Source organism: Oratosquilla oratoria, chromosome 13 (genome assembly GCF_046742065.1).
Source record: "Oratosquilla oratoria isolate Oo_2021 chromosome 13, ASM4674206v1, whole genome shotgun sequence".
Lineage (NCBI taxonomy): Eukaryota > Metazoa > Arthropoda > Malacostraca > Stomatopoda > Squillidae > Oratosquilla > Oratosquilla oratoria.
Window position 1 is genome coordinate 68,386,719 of NC_134789.1, and position 24,109 is coordinate 68,410,827.

The window sequence follows — 24,109 nt, forward strand, 5'->3', positions numbered from 1 at the left end:
GTGTGTGTGTGTGTGTGTGTGTGTGTGTGTGTGTGTGTGTGTGTGTGTGTATTCACATTGGTCTTTTGGATCACGTGTTGGACTCATGATCGACAGCTATTTCCCTCCTGGAAAAGAGCTCAGAGCTCGTATGACCTATCTATGGGTAATACTATGACCTTACATACACACACACACACACCCAACTCCCCGCCCACGAGAGTCGGAGTAACGACCCGAAGCGCAGCGATACCGAAATAATTTCGGCCCTGGGCAGGATTCGAACCAGGTACTGCCGCACCTCCGTACTGGTAGTCCAGTACTCTATCAACCGCGCCACCGTGTGTGTGTGTGTGTGTGTGTGTGTGTGTGTGTGTGTGTGTGTGTGTGTGTGTGTGTGTGTGTGTGTGTGTGTGTGTGTGTGTGTGTGTGTGTGTGTGTGTGTGTGTGTGTTAGGACATTCTGACAAGTTGACGTAAGTGGGAGTAGGAAACACAGGAGTCTTAGCCTGAGTTTATTCCTGACTAGTTTCGCAGGTACGTTTTCTCAAAGGAATGGCGTACAAAATGGGTTGTCGGCATTTATAAATGAGAAAGACCTCACTAATTCTCCCGCTTTGCAAGAGTTGGCGATTAGTGTGGAAACCATCGAATGATATATTTTTTTTGAAGATAATGATAATTATAATATTAATAATAATAATAATAATAATAATAATAATAATAATAATAATAATAATAATAATAATAATAATAATAATAATAATAATAATAATAATGATAATAATAATAATAATAATAATAATAATAATAATAATAATAATAATAATAATGATAATAATAATAATGATAATAATAATGATAGTAATAATAATAATAATAATAATAATAATAATAATAATAATAATAATAATAATAATAATAATAATAATAATGATAGCAATAATAATGATAGTAATAATAATAACAATAATAATAATGATAATAGTAAAAATAATAATAATAATAATAATAATAATAGTAATAATAATAATAGTAATAATGATGATGATGATGATGATAATAATGATAATAAATAATAATAGTAATAATAATAATAGTAATAATAATAATAATAACAATAATAATGATGATGATAATAATCTACTATAGTAAAGTAATAGCCACTGTCTGATTGTTCATGAACTCTTCCTAGAGTTTTTGTGATAAATCCCCATAACCATATATATTCCAATACCCTACCACTGCAGGTACTTGGATAACTATATTTCATTTCCAAATATATATATATATATATATATATATATATATATATATATATATATATACATGTATATATATGTATATATATATATATATATATGTATATATATATATTATATATATTTTTTTTTTTTTTTTTTTTTTTTTTTTTTTTTTTTTTTTGCTAGGGTTGAGGGTTAAAGGGGTATGGTGTGGTAACACGCCACCACTATAGTGTCCCCTTAACGCGTGTAGCATTTGTGTGATAAAATTACTATGATTAAACAAACTATTGTATGTGTTCATAAATATTATTTATATTTGTGAAATTAATGTTGCCACAAACTATGATAGCATGTAAAAGTAAAATGTATAGTTTTACCAAATGTTTAAATATTGGTTATTTTTATTTTACTTTTTCGCAGGCGGTAATACACTCGAGTTCAAAGATAACTAAATTAAGGTTGGTTCAATTCTTCTCTTACGGCCAAGTATATTTTATTTCCAAAAGGCGTCTCCGTCCTCAAGTTGATTTTTTTCTTACTTTCTTAGCATCTTATTTGTGTTCCATTTTCCATTGAGTCATATTGATACGTGTAATTTTTCGCCACAAATTCTATCAAAATTAAACTGATCATCATTTGCCCGCAGCAACGCGCGGGTAATTTGGCTAGTAATGATGATAATAGTAATAATAATAATAATAATAATGATGATGATAATAATAATAATAATAATAACAATAATAGTAATAATAATAGTAATAACAATAATAATATTAGTAATAGTAATAATAAAATAATAATAATAAGAACATAAGAACATAAGAAATAAAGGAGACTGCAAAAGACCATAAGGCCTACACTAGGCAGCTCCATATCCATCACCACCTGTCATCCCCATCCATAAAGTTGTCTAATCGTTTTTTAAAACAACTGATAGTTTCAGCGCTTACTACGTGGTTACTAAGTTTATTCCATTCGACGACCACCCTATTTGTAAACCAATTCTTGCCTATTTCCTTCTTAAATCTAAATCTGTCCAGTTTATACCCATTACTGGGAGTCCTGCCCTGTTGTTTTATTATGATGACCTTGTTTGCATCACCCTTGTTATAGCCTTTGATCCACTTGAACATTTCTATTAGATCACCCCGCACTCTGCGTCTTTCCAGAGTGTAAGTTTAGGTGCCTAAGCCTCTCTTCGTAAGGCAAATTTCGGAGTCCTTGTATCATTTTGGTCATTCTTCTCTGTACTGATTCTAGTGAATTTATGTCCATTCTGTAGGACGGAGACCAAAACTGTACCGCATAGTCAAGGATGGGTCTAACTATCGCTAGATAGAGTTTAATAATTACCTCTGCACTTCTATTCGTTACCGTCCTAGCAATGAAGCCTAATGCTCTGTTTGCTTTATTTCTGGCGCTAATGCACTGCTTCCTGGTTTTAAGGTCCGGACTCACCAGAACTCCCAAGTCCCTCTCGCACTCAGATTTTTCTAAAAACGTGTTATCTAAGTTGTATCTATTTTCGGGGTTGTGTAGCCCTACGTTTAACACGCTACACTTAGAGATATTGTAGTTCATTTGCCATTTCACCGACCATGTTAACAGTTTATTAAGATCATCCTGCAGAATCTGGGCGTCTTCTCCTGACCTAATTAGGCGTCTTATTTTAGTGTCGTCCGCAAACTTACTAACATCACTATTTAACCCATCGTCTAAGTCGTTTATATACATAATGAACAACAAGGTACCCAAAACCGAGCCCTGGGGGACCCCGCTAGTAACATTGCCCCACCTAGATTTTATTCCATTTATGGTGACCCGCTGTTTTCTGTTACTAATCCAAGCTCTAATCCATTCTAACACTTTTCCTCCTATGCCATGGGCTTTGATTTTATTTAGTAGTCTCTGGTGTGGCACTTTGTCGAACGCTTTGCTTAAGTCAATGATAATAATAATAATAATAGTAATAATTATAATAATAATAATAATAATGATAATAATAATAATAATTATAATAATAGTAATGATAATAGTAATGATAATAATAACAATAATAATAATAATAATAATAATAATAATAATAACAATGACAATGATAATGATAATGATAATAATGATAGTGATAAATTGAATGATAATAATAATAATAATAATAATAATAATAATAATAATAATAATAATGATAATAATAATAATAATAATAATAATAATAATAATAATAATAATGATAACAATAATTTATATATATAATAAGAGAGCTGTCTGTCCGAAGCCTTTCAAAACTGCTGACGACTGATTGGTCGAGAGCGGTGACGTCACGGCAACGGAGACGACTGATGGGCTTCGAGCGAAGCGAGAGTAAAGTCACGGCAACAGAGACGACTTATTGGGCGAGAGCGATGACGACGCGGGAACGGAGATGACTGGTTGGGTGCGAGAGAAGCAAGCTCGCCTAAAGGGACAAACTCCCGGATGCGGAAAAATTATGATAAATAAAGAAAATAAACTTTGCCACTGTTTCAAACACGTTGAATAAAATGTTCCTATTTCACAAGTGATGGCCTTAGTAATATATAAAAAAAAATGACAGCGCTTGAACGCGAGTAAATTATATTCACGAAAACGTTATAATTGCACTGGATGAACCCATGACGTCACGTCGTTGCAAAGAAATATAAAATTTATTAAACTCCACAAAGCAATGCATTAACTCTAGAACTTCTTAGCACTTGAATAATTTTACTGGAATTGTTTTTCACACACGTAGAATTTTTTTAGAAACAATAACAGAAATGCCCGACGATAACAATCACGATCTATACAAATGTTGATGAATGAAAGTGGTTCATCGGTTAGTCTGTAATCAGCATCTACCTGGTGAATACCTATCAAAAACGTTCGCTTTCTACTATTACCAGAAGAGTAAGTGCAAGGACGTTAGCTCAACAGCTGACACGAGCCAGGCAAACCATACATACATATACCAAAGGCTTTTTCCCCTTACATGGGGGGTAGCCAAAAAGAAAAAGGCATAGAAATCACTCCCACCCATTTCATTTCCCATATATTCCACTCCCCTCCACCCTCCCTCCTATCTTGGCACCTCCTGGATGATGGGTCATCCCTGCATCCTGTCCACTGCCCTGGGTCAGAAGCAGTATCGCAAGACACAGCACATCCACAGCAAGGCCGCTTCATAAATTCAGCAACCCCCCCTCTCCATCCCCTCATACAGGAAAGGAGAAGACGGGGAGAAATCCCTTTGGGCTGTGTCAATTTTTTTTCTCATACATACTTCCTCACCACCCATCCCCCACCCACTCCCCCTCATGCATCACAGCCTCATCTATACACAACCCTTCTCCATTCACCCCTATCTTCTGTCCTCTACCGTCCTTCCTCTACAGACATTCCTCTCTTTTGTAATGCCCCTTTCATCCCATCCATACATCTCATCCTAGGACGCCCCTTCATATTCACTCCTTCCACACTTCTTTTACTAATCTTTCTTCACTCTTTCTTTCCATGTGTCCAAACCATCCTAATACTCTTTCATCAACCCTATCTCCCAGCTCCCTTTCCACCCCTGTTCTCCTCCTCATTTCTCACTCTAGCCTAGTAACCCCTATCATACTTCTCAGACATTTCATCTCAAACACATTCAAACTCCTTCTCTCTTCCTCTCTCATGTTCCATGTTTCTGCCCTGTACATTGCTGTTGGCACAATCATTCCTTCATATAACCTGTGGTGGGGGAAAAGAATACTGCCACCAAGTATTTCCACTTGAGTCGTAAAAGGCGACAAAAAAAAAGGTATGGGGGATGGGATTAGGAGTCCTACTACCTATAGCCTCAAAAGGGGACATTCCTAAAAGAGAGAGTATAGGCATATATATATATATATATATATATATATATATATATAGATATATATATATATATATATATATATATATATATATATATTATATATATATATATATATATATATATATATATACAGTATATCAACAAATTTATTTAGTTGGTGTGGGATTTCTGTCTTCCAAACCTCTACATTGATTGAGATTATATTTAGGTCTGAGCACCTCCCATTTCCCCACCTACTTGCTAATTTAAATCACCTACTGCCACCTACAGCAAAAATCTATAAAACATTCCTCAGTAATGGTGTTAAACCAGGGGTGCAGTCCCAATTTCATATGTGATGGAGCAGTTAGGTTTGTTTTTAGCCATAAATTCAAAGGAAGAATTTGATTCCATATTTTTTCAGACTGCTTGCAGATATGCTGGAGCGATGCTCCAGCGAATTATGGCAGCACTGTATGTCTGAGTACGCTCTAGTTCATGAAAGGTGGGGGATAGTTCATGACAAAAACGGAGAACAACACAATGCTAATAATACACACAACATAGGATCCTATGGTGGTGGTCCCTTCTCTTCCACCACCTCGTCAAAATCAATTTTCTGCAAGATGAAGCATTGGAAATGACCATTGTGATGACCAGTTTATTTAAGGCCTTGGATCTACTGCAAGAAAGAACTGGGGCAGTAGATTAACATAATTATAATGGCTGAAAGTACTACTGGGGGGGAAAGGGGGTACAGTTTTCACAAATTATTCAAACAGGGGTTAAGAAAGAATATACAAAAAAATATTGAGTTTGCTGAAAACCTTTTTTGAAAATCAAGTGTCTCACTTTACTGGAATATGTTTTTAGTATTTACCAGCCAATAATAGCTAAATAAATTACACACACTCTTTATTTTTTTACTTATCACATTTTGAAATTACGACATCTGCTTTAAGAAGTTTGTTTGTTTCATGCATTCTTGTAAAACCTATCCATTACACCATCTGCTTCACAGTGACATCAGAAACTGTGCACATTCTTCCTGCATCATCATTGTGTTTGATGAATAGTGATTGTGTCCAGTGTGGCAGGCTTTTTAATTTGAAAATTATTCAAATAAAGAACTACTGAGGAAAATACAGAATTGGGAAGAAAAGAAGAAGAATAATAATATATTAACATATAAACCTTAGAGAAAGGCAGAAGAAAGCTTAAGATAACCACACAAAACATACATGAAGAGCTAAATGATGGGGCTGGATTATCTTTAAATGATACTAAATGACCTTCATAAAACATTATGCAAAACAAATAATGAAAGATATTGTTTAAGGAAAATTTGATTAAATTCATCATATAACTAAGCTTAGAAAAATAAAACCAGAAACTACATTGAATAACCATAACAAAATTATAAAAGAAAACAAGGTATGGAATGCAGTACTGTATAGGAATAACTAGAGTTGTTACTTGCTGAAACAGAGTGATATGTTTCTTAGCAATACCTGGACTGAAACTTTCATTTTCATAATGCAATCTAAAATAATGTATCTAACTTGTGTAAAGTATAATTGGTTTTATCTAGTAGTAACAAATCACTATAATTAACCTTTTTACTGACACAGTAAGGCTGCAATGAAAAAATATCTGTATTAAGTTGTAGAAATCATTGTTTATAAAGTTTGTGGCATCTAGGTGGCATGTTTATTTACTTAATTACATTTTCCTGATCGTAGTACAGATTGACCTCTCATTAACGGACGTTAATTAGCTGTGTTTTCGGTGTTTTTGGTGCTGTTGTTTAGTGCTGTGCAATCACTATGCCACCCAAAAACCACTCCAAATCAACGGATTATTCACATCAACGGACACCGTTACCCCCCTTTTAGTCCGTTAATGAGAGGTCAATCTGTATATTGGAAACTAGCAATGCTCATTGGGTTATGTATTCTATTCTTTAATTTTCTAACATACATAGTGTGAATGTGATGCAGGATTGTCTAGGAGCACACTGCAAAAATATCATATACATCATGTATATACCACTTACTTTTTTGAGTGTCCACAAAGAGAGAATTGCAGATCTAACATGGACACTGGTGAGCACCAATGGTGCACCAATATGGAAAACTTTAGGAAGATATTTGTTCCAAATGATAACCCATAACTATACTATTCATCCACGCCTTGCCTGTCAGAGATATTTAGGGAGTCACAACCACTCTCAAAGGACAATGAAAAATTCTCACTTTCGCTAAAGGTCGACATTGTCAGTTGAGATTGCTTGGGTTGTTATACATCGTGACATCATCACCAAGAGATGGTGCTGTATGCTACGTTTTAGAATCCAAATTTGCAGACAATTTTTATCAAAAAGTCTCTCACAAACTTATTTTAAGATAAGAGGTTTGTCTTAAACATGATTCTTATGAAAATGAATATTACAAAAAAAATTATAATAATAATGCAAAGTTGTACCTAGGCATACTGTTTACCTTTAAAACCTTGACCATGCTTACACAGAAAATGCAACACATCTAAATGGTATTCTGCTGCATGGACCCAAACATGCTCAGAACAGTAAATCCCAGCTTAGAGTATGCAGCACCTGTCAATCAATTTATCTGTTGCCCTTGGTTTCTCTTGCAGAGGAGCCCTGGGTTTTGGGTAACTGGTAACAGCCTCCTGGCAGGTCCGATAGTCACTCAGGGAATATATGCTGTTGTCTATGGATTGTTAGTGTGGGTCATTGTTGTACGAGGTGTTCTGCATGACCCGGGTGATGCAACACCTGTACATGACAATAGTCCAAGCCCATAAAATTTGTCCAGCAAGATAACATGAGGAATAATGGTACTACAAGGATAAATATACAAGGAAAGAAAGAAAAAATATATAATATCTAGAAGGGAAGAAATGAACATACTTTAGCCTATCTAATTGCATCAAGGAGAAATAATTCATATGGTAGACAAGGAGGGCTTGAGTTAAGGGATCAGTGAAAACAAAAGGAGAGAATGAACTTGCAGAAGGTCCAAAGATGAAGCGAATAGTAACTTCCCAAGCATAACAGAAGAGCAAAATTACTTGCTGCCAGAATTAAGAAAGGTCTTATACATACTGAACTTTAAGAAGAGAAACGGTTAATAAAGAAAAGTGTGAGAATAGAAGTTTGGTCAAGACAAATGCAAAACATTTGGAGAGAAAGGGAAGAATGGAGTGTGGGAGAAAAAGGGAGAGACAGAGATTGTAAGAGGGAGAGAAGAAGAAAGGGGAGGGAGGTGGGCCATCAACATACAAATGGCTTCACTTCACATGACCAATCATACATGGTCATGAACTGGGGCAAGCCTGTACAAGGATGTTAACCTGAGCAGCCAGATGGAATCAGACTAATGCTGCAGCTTTGAACTTTTGGAAAAACAAAGCTAGGATGTAACGAGGACAACTTTTCATCTAGATGACTGTGTAGATGCATACTGCACAGACAGAAGCATATGCATTTGCTCAGAATCATGGCTTGTTGGTGTAGTGGGTAATGTATCAGCCCCACACTTGAGGTATTGTGCTTGAGTTGTCCTCCAAGCTTGAGAAACTTTCACTGATACAACAAGCCATTGCTGTCCCCTTTGAACAAGTTTGACTAGTACTTGTAAAACTGGTCTAAGCAAATGTGAAGGTTAATAAACTTTGTGGTTGAGGGTGCCCAACATCTCTTCCTTCTGTCTGGACAAGGAAGTGCAAATCCAACTATTCAGAATTGGAGTAAAACCACAGATAAATTGGTTATATCCTTTATACTCAGTTTCAAGTATACAAGGTGTTTGACCACATAGCCAATGGAAGGGTGATCAAAACCCTGAGCATTTCGAATTCAAAACAGACTACTCTGAATTTGAAAAAATAAAATAAAAATAAAATAGTAATAATAAAAATAAAAGTAGAGTTTGACTCAATTCTGTAAAATTCATCTAAGTAAATACATACACATGTGTATTTATTTTTTACCAATGGCATATCTCTCCTTATGGTAAGGATAGTCAATCCATCACCATACACCCTACAGGACATATGGGAAGAATGGGCGACTACTTTCCACCTGAGAGACGAAAACTGCTCAGGCTCACTCTTAGAAACAAAACACTTATGAGAAAGTTGCCCATATATGTGTATGCAATGGTACCTGGGAATGCCCTTTCTTTTCTTATTTTATTTATTTTTTATCTTTTTATTTTTTTATTCCAAAGTGCTGTAGAGAACTCCCATCTGCTTGGAGAGAGAGAAATAGCATAAATATTCTATATATTGCATACTTCAATTCTGGAATACACGTATTAGGTGTCCCATAGTGTTTATTGTACCATGCATTCTAACCCTCTCTTCCTCTTTCAGTTGTGGCTAATTTGGGTTTCAACTCGCATTTCTGCTTTAAAGATAGGGACACTGAATCCTTCCAGCCAGCACCATAGTTAAGAAAAATATATCCTTCTCCTTCCCATTAGTACCCTCACATGGTTAGAAATAAGCCAGAAGCCAAAAGAAGAGTTTTACCTACAGAAAGAGAAATAGCACTGACAAAAGTGTATTGCACACTGTAATTCAAGTAAATGCTAGTGGTTAACCATTTAACCAACATGAGGTTTATTATCCCATGTTCCCTTTCACTCGCCATCTCTTTAGCATAAGTACAGTGGGATCCCCATATACAAATGGTCTGCTAAACTATTTATCTATATACCAAGGGCATCTTCTCCCTTATAAGGAAGGTAGCCAGCCAAGGCATGCTAAACAAACACTGAAAAACAACTGTTCTTCTGAAGAAAATTAAATTTGCTTGAGAGGCTGAAATTTGAACAGTGAACTGCAAGCAGACAATATTTTCTGTTTAACTTGTATATTTTTCATATCTTGTATACTTTTACATGGGGTTTGCATGGAGCTTGGAACAAATTCACATCATGAACAATTCACTAAATAAATGGGGCTCCAGAACATATTATGTTCATATATAGATACCCCACTGTAATTTTAGTTCCAACCCTCAATTATGTGAACCAGTGTTAAGATTTTAGAAAAGGATTAAAGATACACCTGTTTAACAATGCATCTGACCTTGAAAATTAAGTCACTATGGAGAACTACAGTACATAATTCGTGTCACCATTAAACAAGTGGTTCAAGTGAAATTACTATAGATGAAATTAGAAATGGAAACAAAATAATGTATGAGACAGATTCAAATCTTTCCCACTACCTCAACTAAGCAAAGAATACTGTTCTTCTTCCCATTTTCCTAATGCTATCCTCACAATGTGGGGAGAACAACCAGAAGCTGTATGTATACATAAACATATATTAAAACAGTATATGCAAAAATATCACAAATACTTACATTCTTTCTAGATAGCTTTTGATCTCGACACATCCACACACATTTTCATAAGTTCCTAATAAGCTTAATAAAATCATAAGCAAGTTAAGCTTAAATGAGCTGGTTACCTTGAGTCAGGTAGGCAATAACTTTTCCTAATTCCAAGATTAGCAATGAAAATGACACACCACTAACTGTGGACATAGTAGCCTACTCATTGCCCCCGATATCACATTCCAGGCACTTACCAGCTCCTCAAAAATCCCCACATGTCTGAGGTCAAACATCACCTTTCTGAATTTGCAAGCATTAACAGTGGAAAATAGAGGCAAGATGCCACACCATAATCAGGAGTCTTAAAGTATACAACTTTACAGAGTAATTATGACATTTTACTGTATATTTCAGCATACTAGAATTTCCAATCAATCTGGCCCTGCAGGTTATTTATTTATTTATTTATTCATTTTTTGGAGTGGGGGAATCAAAGAGGGACAGGACTACTATCCAAGTAAGAAAGCATTTCCATTACAAGATTGTCAACAATTCAGGGGTGGTCACAAGTGGATGGCAGGATGGCAGGACATGTAAGGATGTCACAGAATGTCAGACTCACAGCTAAAGCCTCGTACTGAATTCCAAGAACATCACGGACAGTACCTAAGAAGATGTACAATCACCTGCACATAAGCATCCTTACAACTGTTCAAAGGAACTAGTTTTCCGATTCTTTTTTCAGATAAGTAGTGACAACAGCTGATAGTTTTTTTTTATAGTGAAGACAACAGCTGATGATGCATGTATTGTGGCAGCTATGATAAGTGACAAAATGGTCATGACATTTGGCGAGACAACAGCCAATGGTGACCACATGATGACAATGGCTGACAGTGACCCATTTTGTGACATAAAATAATCATGTGTTTTGGTTCCAAAAAATTAAAATTCAAGTCACCACCAACTTGATGCCAACTTATCTATGCACCTATGTAAAAACCAAGAAACTTTGCTTCGAGGAAATATGACCAGATCCACCAGACCTCTGTCCTCGTTCCTCTATATTTTCGTCGACACCATAGCAGCTGAATATAAACTTTAGCAAAAAAAAAGAGAGTATTCTTGGAAAGCTTTCATAAAAGTATTCATCTAAAACTTGCTATTAGAAAGACTTGTCAACAATGAAAAAACAAATTCTTGGTACAATATAACAAAAAGATCTAGATGCCATTTCAATTCTTGGTCAATAACAAGACATGGCTGCTGCACTTTCCACTGCCCAGCAACTGCCGTACTTTGGGAAGAAATTACAAATAGACATTTGAAGAAACTTCCCACGGTGCCCAAATACCTGCATCACTTTGGTTTTGCTCTATTGTTCACATGGCACAGTTATGTTCCTTATTTTCCAAAGTGCCAAACCAATGGCTTGGATAAAAGACTGACACATAAAATGCTTCTGTATCACCAATACACTGTATGTAAAAATATCTTTGTATTCAAGGCTTGCTAATTGAACAAATTTGTATCAAAATGGGGACCATGGCATTACTTACTCCTACTGACAGAATGGGCTTTCAGGAGTTGCTTTGTTCCAGAGCACTGCCAAACTGGTTTCTTTAACCACTTTATAAGTACCTTTCTACATCAACTTTGTCCTGACGTTTCCTGTAGTGGCTATAGAGAATTCTAAAGGTCCCTACAGATAAATCTTCGCCTGCTCACTGTATTGGAATCACAATTGTTTGTCTGTAGACTCCTCAAACACACTGCTAAATGTTCATCCACCTTCATAATTATACATTTTCATTCTTGATCATGATAAGATGGCCACAGATCTACGATATGTACACACATTGTCCAGACTGCTCCACTTCTTGACCCCATTTCGTCCTGGTCCCCCCCCAACCTGCATTGCATACTTGTCCTCCCAAGTACGAGCCATAGCTTCCAGTCTCTGTGCACGTTCCTTGCTCAATGGCTCCGCAGGGAATGTAAGATCATATGCTTCTGCCAGGGTACGAAGACCAAAGTAGTATTTGGCATACACAGATGATGGGACGTTGATATTGAATTGAATCATGACAAGGTACTGTCGTTCTAACTCGTTCCTGCAAAAACAAAATATATATATATACATATACATATGTACATTTTCAATCTTGTAAATTTGAGAAACAGCATTATGAAACCTGCTTAATATGAACTCCCCTTTTTGTAAACAGAGTTCAACTTAGAAAAGAAGGTATGTCTGATGTTCACTCTACTAGATTCATAAAAAATGCTGCAAGAAATGAAAGTACTGTATCTTAACCATGTGCTCTTATTATTTTATTCATACTATCTACCCAACTTCATTCACATCATGTACCAGGTCATCACCAATTACCTGAAGGTTATGGGTCTTCTACAAGAGTGACCAGGAGTAACAGATTGATTAACCCACCTTTTCCATTGTCAACCCATTGCTCTTACTCATTTGTGCATCCTCCTAGGACAGTGATTCACAAACTATGGGTCGTGAAGTGTTCAAGAATGGGTCGCAAGACCTTGTTAGAAAAAAGATATTTGTACCATTGTATTTTCATTTCATTGTGTTTTCAATAAAAGAAAACTCGAAATTGCTTTTTGATGCTTGGGTCGCCACATCTTCACCAAATCTGGATTTGGGTCGTGGCCAAAAAAAAGTTTGGGAACCACTGTCCTAGGACATCTACTTCCATCCATTCTCACTATTTGACCCACCTCAGGTTGGCCTGTTATACTTTTTCTCCTCATCCAATCTGTACCATAATTCTTTCATTTACCCTTTTGTTCCTTAATTTGTCATATTTTAAAAATCTGTACATAGTCCACAAACATGTCATTTCCATGGCCTCCACACCACTTCTTGCTCATGCATTCCTCACCCAGGCTGTTGCCAGCTACCTGAAGGTCACAGGTCTTCTGCAAGAGAGACTAGGGCAATTGGATTGATTGATTGATTGATCACCCAGGATTCACTCCCATACTCAACAGTTGGCACAAATATTGCTTCATACATTACTTTCATAGTTTCCACCGACATATTTCTCCATACCACTCTCAGGATACCTCAAACCTTCTCTCCCTCCCTCACTCTACAGCAGCATGCGATGATAAAACTAGCATCAACCAGTGGTGATGTTGCCATCATCAAACCAATCACCACATCATTTCCTCCACTTCCTTTGTGAGAACTGAACTGTTCCTCTCCTTTCCACTTATCTTTGATGCTTAACAAGCTAATGCCTTTAAGATTCTTAAATAAATTTTAGAGTAACCTCTGTCCCTAGAAAATAACACTATGCATACTTTCTACCAGTCATTGGTCTGTCAGTCAGTCAATCTCATACCCCCACTCTCTCTTGCAAGAGACCCAGGGTCCTCAGGTAACCAACAATAGCCACTGGACTAACTCCTAAGTCACTAAAGAAAGAAATATTGTGTTATTGTCTCAGTATAAATAGGTTTGGCCAATGTAAGATGAGGTGTTCAGTGTCCTTACTGGTCCCTTGTGTTTAAGTAAAACATTATTATATTATCACAGATCTATAAACTTACATGTCATCTACAGAAATGTCCTTTAGAATCTGGCAATAATCCACATTCCATACTGCCTGGTCATCCCACACTTTGCTGGCAAGGATGATAGCACCCAACACAATCCGTTTCCACGTACCAGGCGTCATGTCCATATCAGCATATGTCAGCAATCTGGTGAGACAAGGCATAAAAATATATTTTGATTTTACAATACAGCATGCACAAACAACAAACTATTATAAGTACTAAAAGAGACTCAATATCCATGTTTTGCTCGGCACTGATGTACACACAACTCTTAAAATTTGGAAGTTACAGGACTGAAATTTCCATGAATAATTTCCAAGCACCCTAGACTAATGCTATATACAAAGAAATAAGCACTGGGAGGTACTTGAATAAATCTCAAACCTCTAAACAGCCAAAATAATCAAAATCAAGGCCTATTCAACACAAAGTGACACCCATAAAATATGCAAATATACAAATTCACAAATGTGAATCCCACAAATATTAGGAGTCACCTGGACTAAGAAAAAAAAGCAAATATACATACATACATACATACATACATATACCAAGGCTTTTTCCCCCTTACAAGGGGGGTAGCCAAAAAGAAAAAGGCACAAAATCAATCCCACCCATTCCACCCCTGAATACACTCCACACCCCTCCACCCTCCCTCTTTATCATTGCTGTAGTTTATCTAAATCTTTCATTCATACATACATATACATATATCAAAGGCTTTTTCCCCCTACATGGGGGGGTAGCCACAAAGAAAAAGGCATAGAAACCATTCCCACCCATTCCATTTCCTATATATTCCACTCCCCTCCACCCTCCTCCCTCCCTCCCTCTTATCTTGGCACCTCCTGGGAACAAAATCTACAAAGGATACCACTCTACAGAAAGTTTTAAATGAGCAGTTGTCAAACACTTACTCCGACTTAATGGTTAGAAATTTAAGTTAAATACTATACACACCTTTCAAGATAAACCAGAGTGATGATGGCACACTCAGCTGTCAGCTGCGCAGCATTGAAAAGAGTCCTCACGAACTTGTAGATGTGTCGATGCTCTGGGTTGTTCCGATCGTAATCTGGAGCCACACCATCCTTCTGTACAAGTGAAATTATAGAATTGTAGTCGTTTTTCTAATCCATCTTTTTCAAATGTTTCTTATTGTAACTACATACATACATATACCAAAGGCTTTTTCCCCCTTACAAGGGAGGTAGCCAAAAAGGAAAAGGCATAAAATCATTCCCACCCATTCCACCCCTAAATACACTCAACACCCCCTCCACCCTCCCTCTTATCTTAGCACCTCCTGGATGATAGGTCATCCCTGCACCTTGTCCACTGTCCTGGGTCAGAAGCAGTGTCGCAAGACACAGCACATCCACAGCAAGGCCACTTCATTAAATCGGTGACACACACCCCCCCCCCGTCTCCATCCCCCCATGCATAAAAGGAGAAGACGGGGAGAAATCCCTTTGGGCTGCATCAAATTTTGCTCACACTTACTACCTCATCCCCCATCCCCCCGCCCATTCCACCTCATGCATCACATCATCATCCATATACAACCATTCTCCATTCACCCCTGTCTTCTGTCCTCTCCCGTCCTTCCTCAACAGACATTCCCCTCTTCCCCAAAGCCCCCTTCACCCTATCCATCCACCTCATCCTAGGACGTCCCCTCATGTTCACTCCTCCACATCTGCCTTCCATACCTCTTTTACTAGTCTTTCTTCACTCATTCTTTCCATGTGTCCAAAACATCCTAATATTCTTTCATCAACCCTATCTCCCAACTCCCTTTCCACCCCTGTTCTCCTCCTCACCTTCTCATTTCTCACTCTATCAAGCCTAGTAACCCCCATCATACTTCTCAGACACTTCATCTCAAACACATTCAAACTCCTTCTCTCTTCCTCTCTTATGTTCCATGTTTCTGCCCCATACAGTGCTGTTGGCACAATCACTCCTTCATATAGTCTCCTCTTAGCATCCATTCCCAAATGTCTATTCCTCATTACACTCTTCAATCCACCAAGGCATTTACTTGCTTCTCTCAATCTACATTCTACCTCCACATTCACTCCACCTTTTCCTGCCACATTTGCACCCAAGTATTTAAAACTATTCACTTCCTCCAGTCGCTCTCCCTTTATGCTCATTTCCAGTGGTGGGGGAAAAGAACACTGCCACCAAGTATTTCCACTTGGATCATAAGAGGCGAGAAGAAAGGGACAGGGATTGGGACTAGGCAACCTTCTCCTTGTAGCCCCACAGGGGACATTCCTAAAAGAAAAAGTGAAGGCATTATTGTAACTGCCATGCAATTTTACTCAGGTGAAACACTTCCCTCCCTCAATCCTATGGGGTTAAAATTTATCCCAATCTAGACATCTTCCTCATATAATGAGAAAGTTCAGTGCCCACTACCATGCTTGAGTTGAATCTCAATTTTATCTCTAACAAAACTATTTTGGATTTTGGGAAATGAAATGTGTCTTGAGAAATAGATAACTGGGGATGGATGCAAAGAGATGATTATATGAAGGGGTGACTTTGCCTATGTCACTATACAGGGCAGATTTGGAATATAAGGTAAGTAGAAATTTAAACGTATTTGAGATGAAGTGTTTGAGAAGTATGACAGGGGTTATGAGGATGGGTAGAATGATAAAGTAATGCAAAGCAGGGATGGAAAGGGAGCTGGCAGAAAAAATGGATCAATTAATAGTAGGATGGCTTGGTCACATGGAAAGAACAAGCGAAGGAGGATTAGCAAAAAGGATGTACAAGGCAGAGGTGGATGGAGTGAACTTGAGGGGATGACCTAGAATGAGTGGATGGATAGAATGAAAGGAGCCTTGGGTAAAAGGGGAACGTCTCTTGAGCAGAGAAGGGGAAGGGGCAAGAGATGGGTGTGACAGGAGAATGGTTGATAAACTGCTGTGGCCTGAAGGGATTTCTCCTCATCTTTTCTAATTACTCGTGTGTGGACAAGAGTGAGGATTGCCATGTAAATGGCGTGGTCAGGGGTAAACCAGTTTCAGCTGTTGGGCCCTGCTGTGGAGGTGCTGTGTCTTGCTGCATTGCTTCTGACCCAGGCAGTGGCCCTCCATCTACAAGGAGCTAAGATACAAGGGAAAAATAGTGTGTGTACAATGGGTGGAGGCTAGGTGCATGCTTTGACTGGCTACCTCGCTTATAAGGAGGAAGAACCCCTTTCATATAAAGATTGACTAAACTACTTTACCAGCCCCTTCTTTTGTGAGCCTGAGTTGATGAATAAAGGTTTAATGTTCTCATTTTCCCAAGGAATCCTCATGAAAAAGCCTAGTACACATAGCTTTCTGTGTAAGGAAAAATTGGTCAAGACAAATTTTTTTTAGGGGGATTGCAGTAAATTGGCACAGCTTAATCTTAAATTATACATAACTGTTTCCACTCAAGCAACTACATACCGTTAATGGGTGAAGCTTCTCATCGAAGATATCTAGTACTCTGTTGTCTGTTCGGTTGCGTATGAGGTAGCAGATGGCCAAGGCTACACACTTGATTGTGTTCTTGAGGTTTGGCTGGGACACAGTAGAGTCGTCGAGGAAAATGGTGGAACAAGAGGAGGACTTTTTTAAAGTCTTATTGTCATCCAACTGCAAATAACAAACGAGACAGTGTAAAATAGAAATTCTGAAGTAAAATTAGACTGGCACCACAAAAATAATAAACTTATACTTTCTGAAAAACATACATCCATACATATACCAAGGGCTTTTTCACCTTTACCAGGGAGACAGCCAAAGTTGAAAGGTATAATTCCACTCCAACCCCTCCCTCCCCACATACTCCACTCCCATTCACCACCCCTCCCTCCCTCTTTTTTAGCTCATCCTGGATGACAGGTCATCCCTGCATCTTGCCCACTGCCCCGGGTCAGAAGCAATAAAGCAAGACAGCATGTCCACAAGGCCACTTAATTTAATCAGCAACCCCCTCTCTGTTCCCCCCATGCAGAAAAAGAGAAGATGGAGAAATCCCTTCAGGCCACTTCAAACTATCATTTACACATACTCCCTAGCCCCCATCCCCCACCCACTTCCTTCCATGCATCACAGCATCATCCATACACAACCATTCTTCACTCACCCCTATCTTCTGTCTTTTCCCTTCCTTCCTTCCCCAAAGCAAAAAAAAAATTATAATAATAAATCAACTCTCTGAATATAGTACCTACTAGCGGTGGTCCTGCATGATGGATGGGAGAAAATCATCCTCCTGTTGCCCCCTTTGATTCAAAACTCATCAATCCCCTCACTTCAATCCAGAGGTGCCCCATGGAGACAGCACTCCTCTAGACTGGGCCCACAACCTCTCTATCAACTCCAACACACAAACACTTGCTGCAGCCACCACAAACACATCACACCCGCTACACTACATAGCAGAACACCCACACACACCAAGAAACATTAAAACTACACCCAAAGACCTTTATTACGCACAGATACTCTCTTCTCTTCCTCCACAACCACCAAATACCAGCCTCCGGAAACATATTCATAATCATATCACTCACCGCTCCATTAACACACTGAAAGACAACACACTGCTGCATGCCAGACCCCCTGATATCCACCCTTCTGAATCCTCTCTCCCACGAAAGGACAGAGTCCACTTGGCCAGACTGCGATGCGGTCACCACCCAGCACTTCTAAGCTACCAGAAGAGGCTGGATGACCGTGTTGTGAACAGCTGCCCAGGATGTAACACTTCACCCCATACCATACAACACATAATGGAAGACTGCATTATACACAATCATGCACGCAAACAACACAACATACACTCTATAAAGGATTTGTGGGAAAACCCAGTTTCGGCTGTGGCCTTCCTTGGGGAGACGGGACTGCTCGGACAGACAGTCTAGGGAACGACAACAACAACAACAACTCCAACTGTATTTCTTCTTTTTCAAATAAGAAGAACTAACAACTGGTTACTAGTTCCTTCCTCCTACTACTTCCAGCCTGTGACATTGACACAGTCCCACACTAATACAACATGCACTAAAATCCAGATTCTTCTCATAGACCTATGAGGTATGGGAGGACCTGAGGACCACAGATAGCCACTGTAAGGATATGGGTTTCCAGTCCATGAAACTTGAGACAACAATTATCAATACAGTACATTATAGTACTTTTGAATATTTTCCTATGAACACCAAATTATTTTAATTCTGTTCACAAGCAGATCCTTGACTGACATTTCAAAAAGAGTACCTTCTATTTCAAGACTATTAAATGGATTGATGTTAAGCAGGACAAAATCTATTATAGTTAACATCCAACAAACTTAAATAATTATGGGGAATGGGTCAAATGGCTTATCCAAAAGTTCAATTCAAGATAGGCCTGGCTATAGATTCTAAGTGCCACGGGTGCAACCACCACATGCAGAGGACACGCAACACCTCGTACCACAATGCCTCACACTAACAATCCATATCTATCTATATACCAAGGGCTTTTTCCCCCTTATCTGGGAGGTAGCCACTCCCCTTTCCTCACTCTCATCTTAGCTCCTTCTGGATAAAGGGTCATATCTGTCTCCTGCCCCGAGTCAAAACCAATGCAGCAAGACACTTCATCCACAGCAAGGCTGATTCATCTAACTGGTGACCCACTTCCCAACTCCTCTTGCTAAAAATAGAGAAGACAGGGAGAAATACCTTCAGGCTGCATCAAAATATTGTTTACACATAACCACTCACTACTCCCCCTTCCCCCCACCCACTCCCTTCCCTGCATCAAAATATCATCTATACACATCCATTCTTAACTCACTCCTATCTCCTGACTTTTCCCCTCCTTGTTCAACAGACATTCCCTTTTATCAAAAACCCCTTTCACCCCATCCATCCTTGTCATCCTCAGACTTCCCCTCAAGTTCACTCCATCCACCTCTGCCTTCCACACCTTTTTTACTAATCCTCCTTCACCCATTCTTACCATGTGTCCAAATCATCCCAATGCTCTTTCATCAGCCTCTAGAGAACACAATATATCTTCCCTGAGTGGCTTATGATCTCGCCCAGAGGCTGTAGCCAGTCACCTGAAGCCCACAGGTTCTTCTCTACGACAGACCAGAAGCAATAAATTTATTCAGTTTACAAGAGTTTGTATCTTCACCTGATCACATGCTCTTATGGCTATTTTCACACCACCCATCTACCATTTCCTCAATCTACTCCTTGCTCTCACTATTGGCACCATTGATTCATGCATTATTTGAGGATATCGAAGAGGCTGAGAAAGGAGTGGGAGGGATTGAAGGATAGAGTAGAACTAGGAGTGGAGGAGGAATGGGATGGTTCAAGGAGGGAGTCATAAGGTGTGCAAAGATGGTGTGTGGAACAAGGAGGATAGGAGGAAATAGAAGGAAGGGTAGCGAGTGGTGGGAGGAAGCAAAGAAGGGTGTAGAAGAGAAGAAGCAGGCTTTCATAGATTGGTTACAAATTAGGACAAGGAAATCATATGAGAGGTACAAAGTAAAGAGAAGAGAAGTAAAGCATAAGATAAGGGAGGCAAAGAGGGCAGCAGATGTATGTATCTATCTTCATTCATTCTTATAAACATGACCATGCTACTTCTGGTTGACCATCTCTACTCCACCCAATTCCATTTATACATGTTAAAATTAATCAATTCATTGCCCCTGGTCTCTCTTGCACAAGATGTGACCCCCAGGTAACTAGTAGCAGCCTCCATGTGGAACCATACGTTACTTGGGGAAGATATATTGTGTTGTTGTCTGGGGATTGTTAGTGTGGGGCACTGTAGTACGAGATATTCTGTGTCCTCAGTGTGGTGGTTGCATCTAGGACAGTTTAAATATATATACATAAGCACACAAAGGCAAAGGTCAATAATAATAAAAACAAGTATACTTACATGACTTCTGCTTCTTCTCCTAATTAAACCATCTGAAAAAAGGAGAAAAAATTAATAAAAAAAGAAGCCCAGATTGATATCAGCTTAGAGAGAGAAAAAAAATCAACAAATTCATTCTATTTCTGAAAGACACTTGTTCCATTCACTATATGACTATCAATTCTTTCTATCTACCACTATACCCTACTGCTTGAGCAAGAATTTAACCTTCAATTCCATTAAAAGACTAAGTCTAATCAAGTCATGATAGGCTGGACTATGCTTGCAATGGAAACTTGAACAGAAGTACGAGCTTTATTTTAATTTTATTAATACAGACGCTCCTCTACTTACGTTCATTCGTTTTACGTTTTTTTCTATTTTACGTTTGAACTGACTAAAAAAATTCTAAAAAAAAAAAAAAATTAGTGAATTTTTTAGTTTAGCGCGCTCTCTGTAGTTCAAACGATACTTACACGACACTGCGTCCATTGTTTACATGGCACAAACTACAGACTGAATGTGCCTTGCCTCCTCCTCCTCCACCATCTCAATATAGTTGCTTGAATTCAATTCATTTGGAATTAATGTTATTATTTTACAATGTTGTGTGTATAATTAATGATTTAGGGGTGTTTTATAAGATACGGTAATAGAATTTACGGATGTATAATACAGTAACAACTTGCGTTCATTTTCAACTTATGTTCGGCCGTTCGGAACCTAACTAAAATGTAAGTTGAGGAGCGTCTGTATACTAATATCATAAATATTAATTTATCAATATATTATTAATATAATACAAACCGCCATCTGGGATATTGTCTGCATGTTATAGTGGCTAAGTAGCATGCAGCTGATACTTTAGGGTCTATACGTGGCGTCCCAACAGACCTGAGCCACACATCGTTTTGTCTGTGATAGAGGAAATCTCTGTTCATAGAGAAATGATGATACTTTATTATACTGCGACTGCCCTTCTGTTATGCTGGACCCCCACCCCTTGTTATTGTCCTGTACCATTTCTCTGAATATTCATTTCCTTTTTTTTTTTTTTTTTTCTAACCCTGTGGAGGGGGAAAAGAATACTGCCACCAAGTCTTCCAACTTAAGTCATACGAGACAACAAAAAATGGGATGGGGATTTGGACCAGGCATCCTTCTCCCTGTAGCCACATAGGGGACATTCCTAAAAAAGGTAAAGGCATAAGAGGGTCTAGGAGTTTTAATGTGCATGGATGTGGTACAGATGAGAGTAAAAGGGAAGAGATAGGCAGTATGTTTGTGAGAAGAAAGATGGATGTGTTGGCTTTGTGTGAAACTAACTTGAGAGGAAGGGGTGAGTGTAGTTTGGGAGTGTAGTTGGATGGTTCTCAGGAGTGAAGAGAGGACGAGGGAGAGAAGGGGTGGCTATACTAGTAAGTGAAAAGATAGGTAAGTGTGTAGTGGAGGGGAAGGAGGTTTCTTCAAGGTTATAGTGGATGAAGATGAAACTAGGAAGGAAGATTGGGTTTTTGTAAATGCATATGGGCCTGATAGTGAGAAGAGTGTAGAGGAAAGGGAGGCTTTTTGGATAGATTTAAATGAGTGCAAAGAGGGATTTGGAAGAAATGTCAATGTAGTGGTATGGGAGACCTTAATGCTAGGTTAAGAAATTAACCAATAGACAAAGTGGTTGGGAATTGTGGAGTTCCAGGAAAAAATCGTAGTGGAGAGTTGATGGTGATGTGTCTTGAAAAGAGTTGATGATAGCAAATACAGTATTTAGGAAAGAAGTCAAGCATAAGTACACATGGAGAGGGTGGTGGAGGGAAGGGTGGTAGAGCATTAATGGACTATATAGTGGTAACCAGGAGTATGGTAGGAAGATTTAAGGATGTATATGTTCTAAGGGGAGAGAGTGGGGGAATAACAGATCGTTTTTTTGGTGGAAAGTAAGTTGAGAGTGGAGGATAGATGGAGAAAGAAGAAAAGGACACTGCTTAAATGAGAAATAAAAGGAGTACAAGAAGAAGCTGAGAGAGGAGTGGAAGGAAGTGAAGAATAGAGTAGAACTAGGAGTGGAAGAATGGAGATGGTTTAAGGAGGGAGTCATAAGGTGTGCAAAGATGAAGTGTGGAACAAGGAGGACAGGAGGAAATAGAAAGAAGGGTATTGAGTGGTGGGATGAGGAGGCAAAGAAGGGTGTAGAAGAAAAGCGAGCTTTCACAGATTGGTTACAAAATAGGATGAGGGAATCATAAGATAGGTACAAAGAAAAGAGAAAAGAGGTAAAGCATAAGATAAAGGAGGCAAAGAGGACAGATGTAAAATGGATAAGAGTATGACAGACAATTTTGAAAGTAACAATAAGATGTTTTGGAAAGAAATTGAGAGAGGAAGAGGAGGCAAATCAAGTAGAGAAGAAGAGGTAAAAGGTGCAGATGGAGAGATGATAATGGAAGAGAAGGCAGAGGAAGGCGGGCAGAGTATTTTAGGGAGTTGCTAAATGTGAAAGAGGATAGGGAGGGAAAGGTAATTGCAGTGGGAAACACTAAGAAAATGACTGATGAGTGGGGATAATGGAGGAAAAATAAGGAAAGATGAAGTGAAGGCACTTGTTAAGATGATGAGAGCAGGTAAGGCACCTGGGTTGGTGCAGAATGTGGAGTGGAGGTACAGTGATGGTGGACTGGCTGGTGAGGTTATTTGATGTTTAAGAGAAGGTGTGCCGGAGGACTGAAGGAGTGCCTGTATAGTTCCACTTTACAAGGGAAAAGAGGACAAGTGTGAGTGTAGTAGTTTCAGAAGGATTAGCTTGTTAAGTGTAGTTGAGAAGGCTTATGGGAGGGTCTTGATTGAGAGGATTAGGAGAGAAACAGAAGGAGTAATTGAGGAGGTGGTGCCAGAGGTAAATGCAAGTGTAGTGGGTCAGGGATTGGAGATGGTTAAAGAAAATGGAGAGAAGTGGGGGATAAGCCAGCTGTTGCTTGCTGACAACACTGCACTTGTAGAAGGAAGTTGAAGATAAATGTGGGTAAAAGTAAAATGATGAGATGTACGAAGGGAGAAAGTGGCAGCAGACTGGAAGTGAGTATTATGGGAGAGAGACTAGAGGAAGTGGTTAGTTTTAGATACTTGGGTGTGAATGTGGCAGGAAAGGG

The 24,109-nt window shown here is 38.6% G+C and overlaps 1 protein-coding gene across 1 annotated transcript in view; it reads right to left on the minus strand.

Annotated features, from left to right (window-relative positions):
* Positions 1-7,965: 7,965 nt before the first annotated feature.
* The window catches only part of CycY (cyclin Y), a 29,260-nt gene continuing 13,116 nt past the window's right edge, over positions 7,966-24,109 (minus strand). Inside the window, exons 4-8 of the mRNA XM_076197320.1 lie at positions 20,988-21,019; positions 17,499-17,687; positions 15,004-15,137; positions 14,035-14,187; positions 7,966-12,563 (exon numbers count right to left, since the gene is read on the minus strand). Coding sequence (XP_076053435.1) covers positions 12,269-12,563; positions 14,035-14,187; positions 15,004-15,137; positions 17,499-17,687; positions 20,988-21,019 — 803 coding nt within the window. The 3' untranslated portion in view covers positions 7,966-12,268. The remainder of the gene's footprint in view (positions 12,564-14,034; positions 14,188-15,003; positions 15,138-17,498; positions 17,688-20,987; positions 21,020-24,109) is intronic.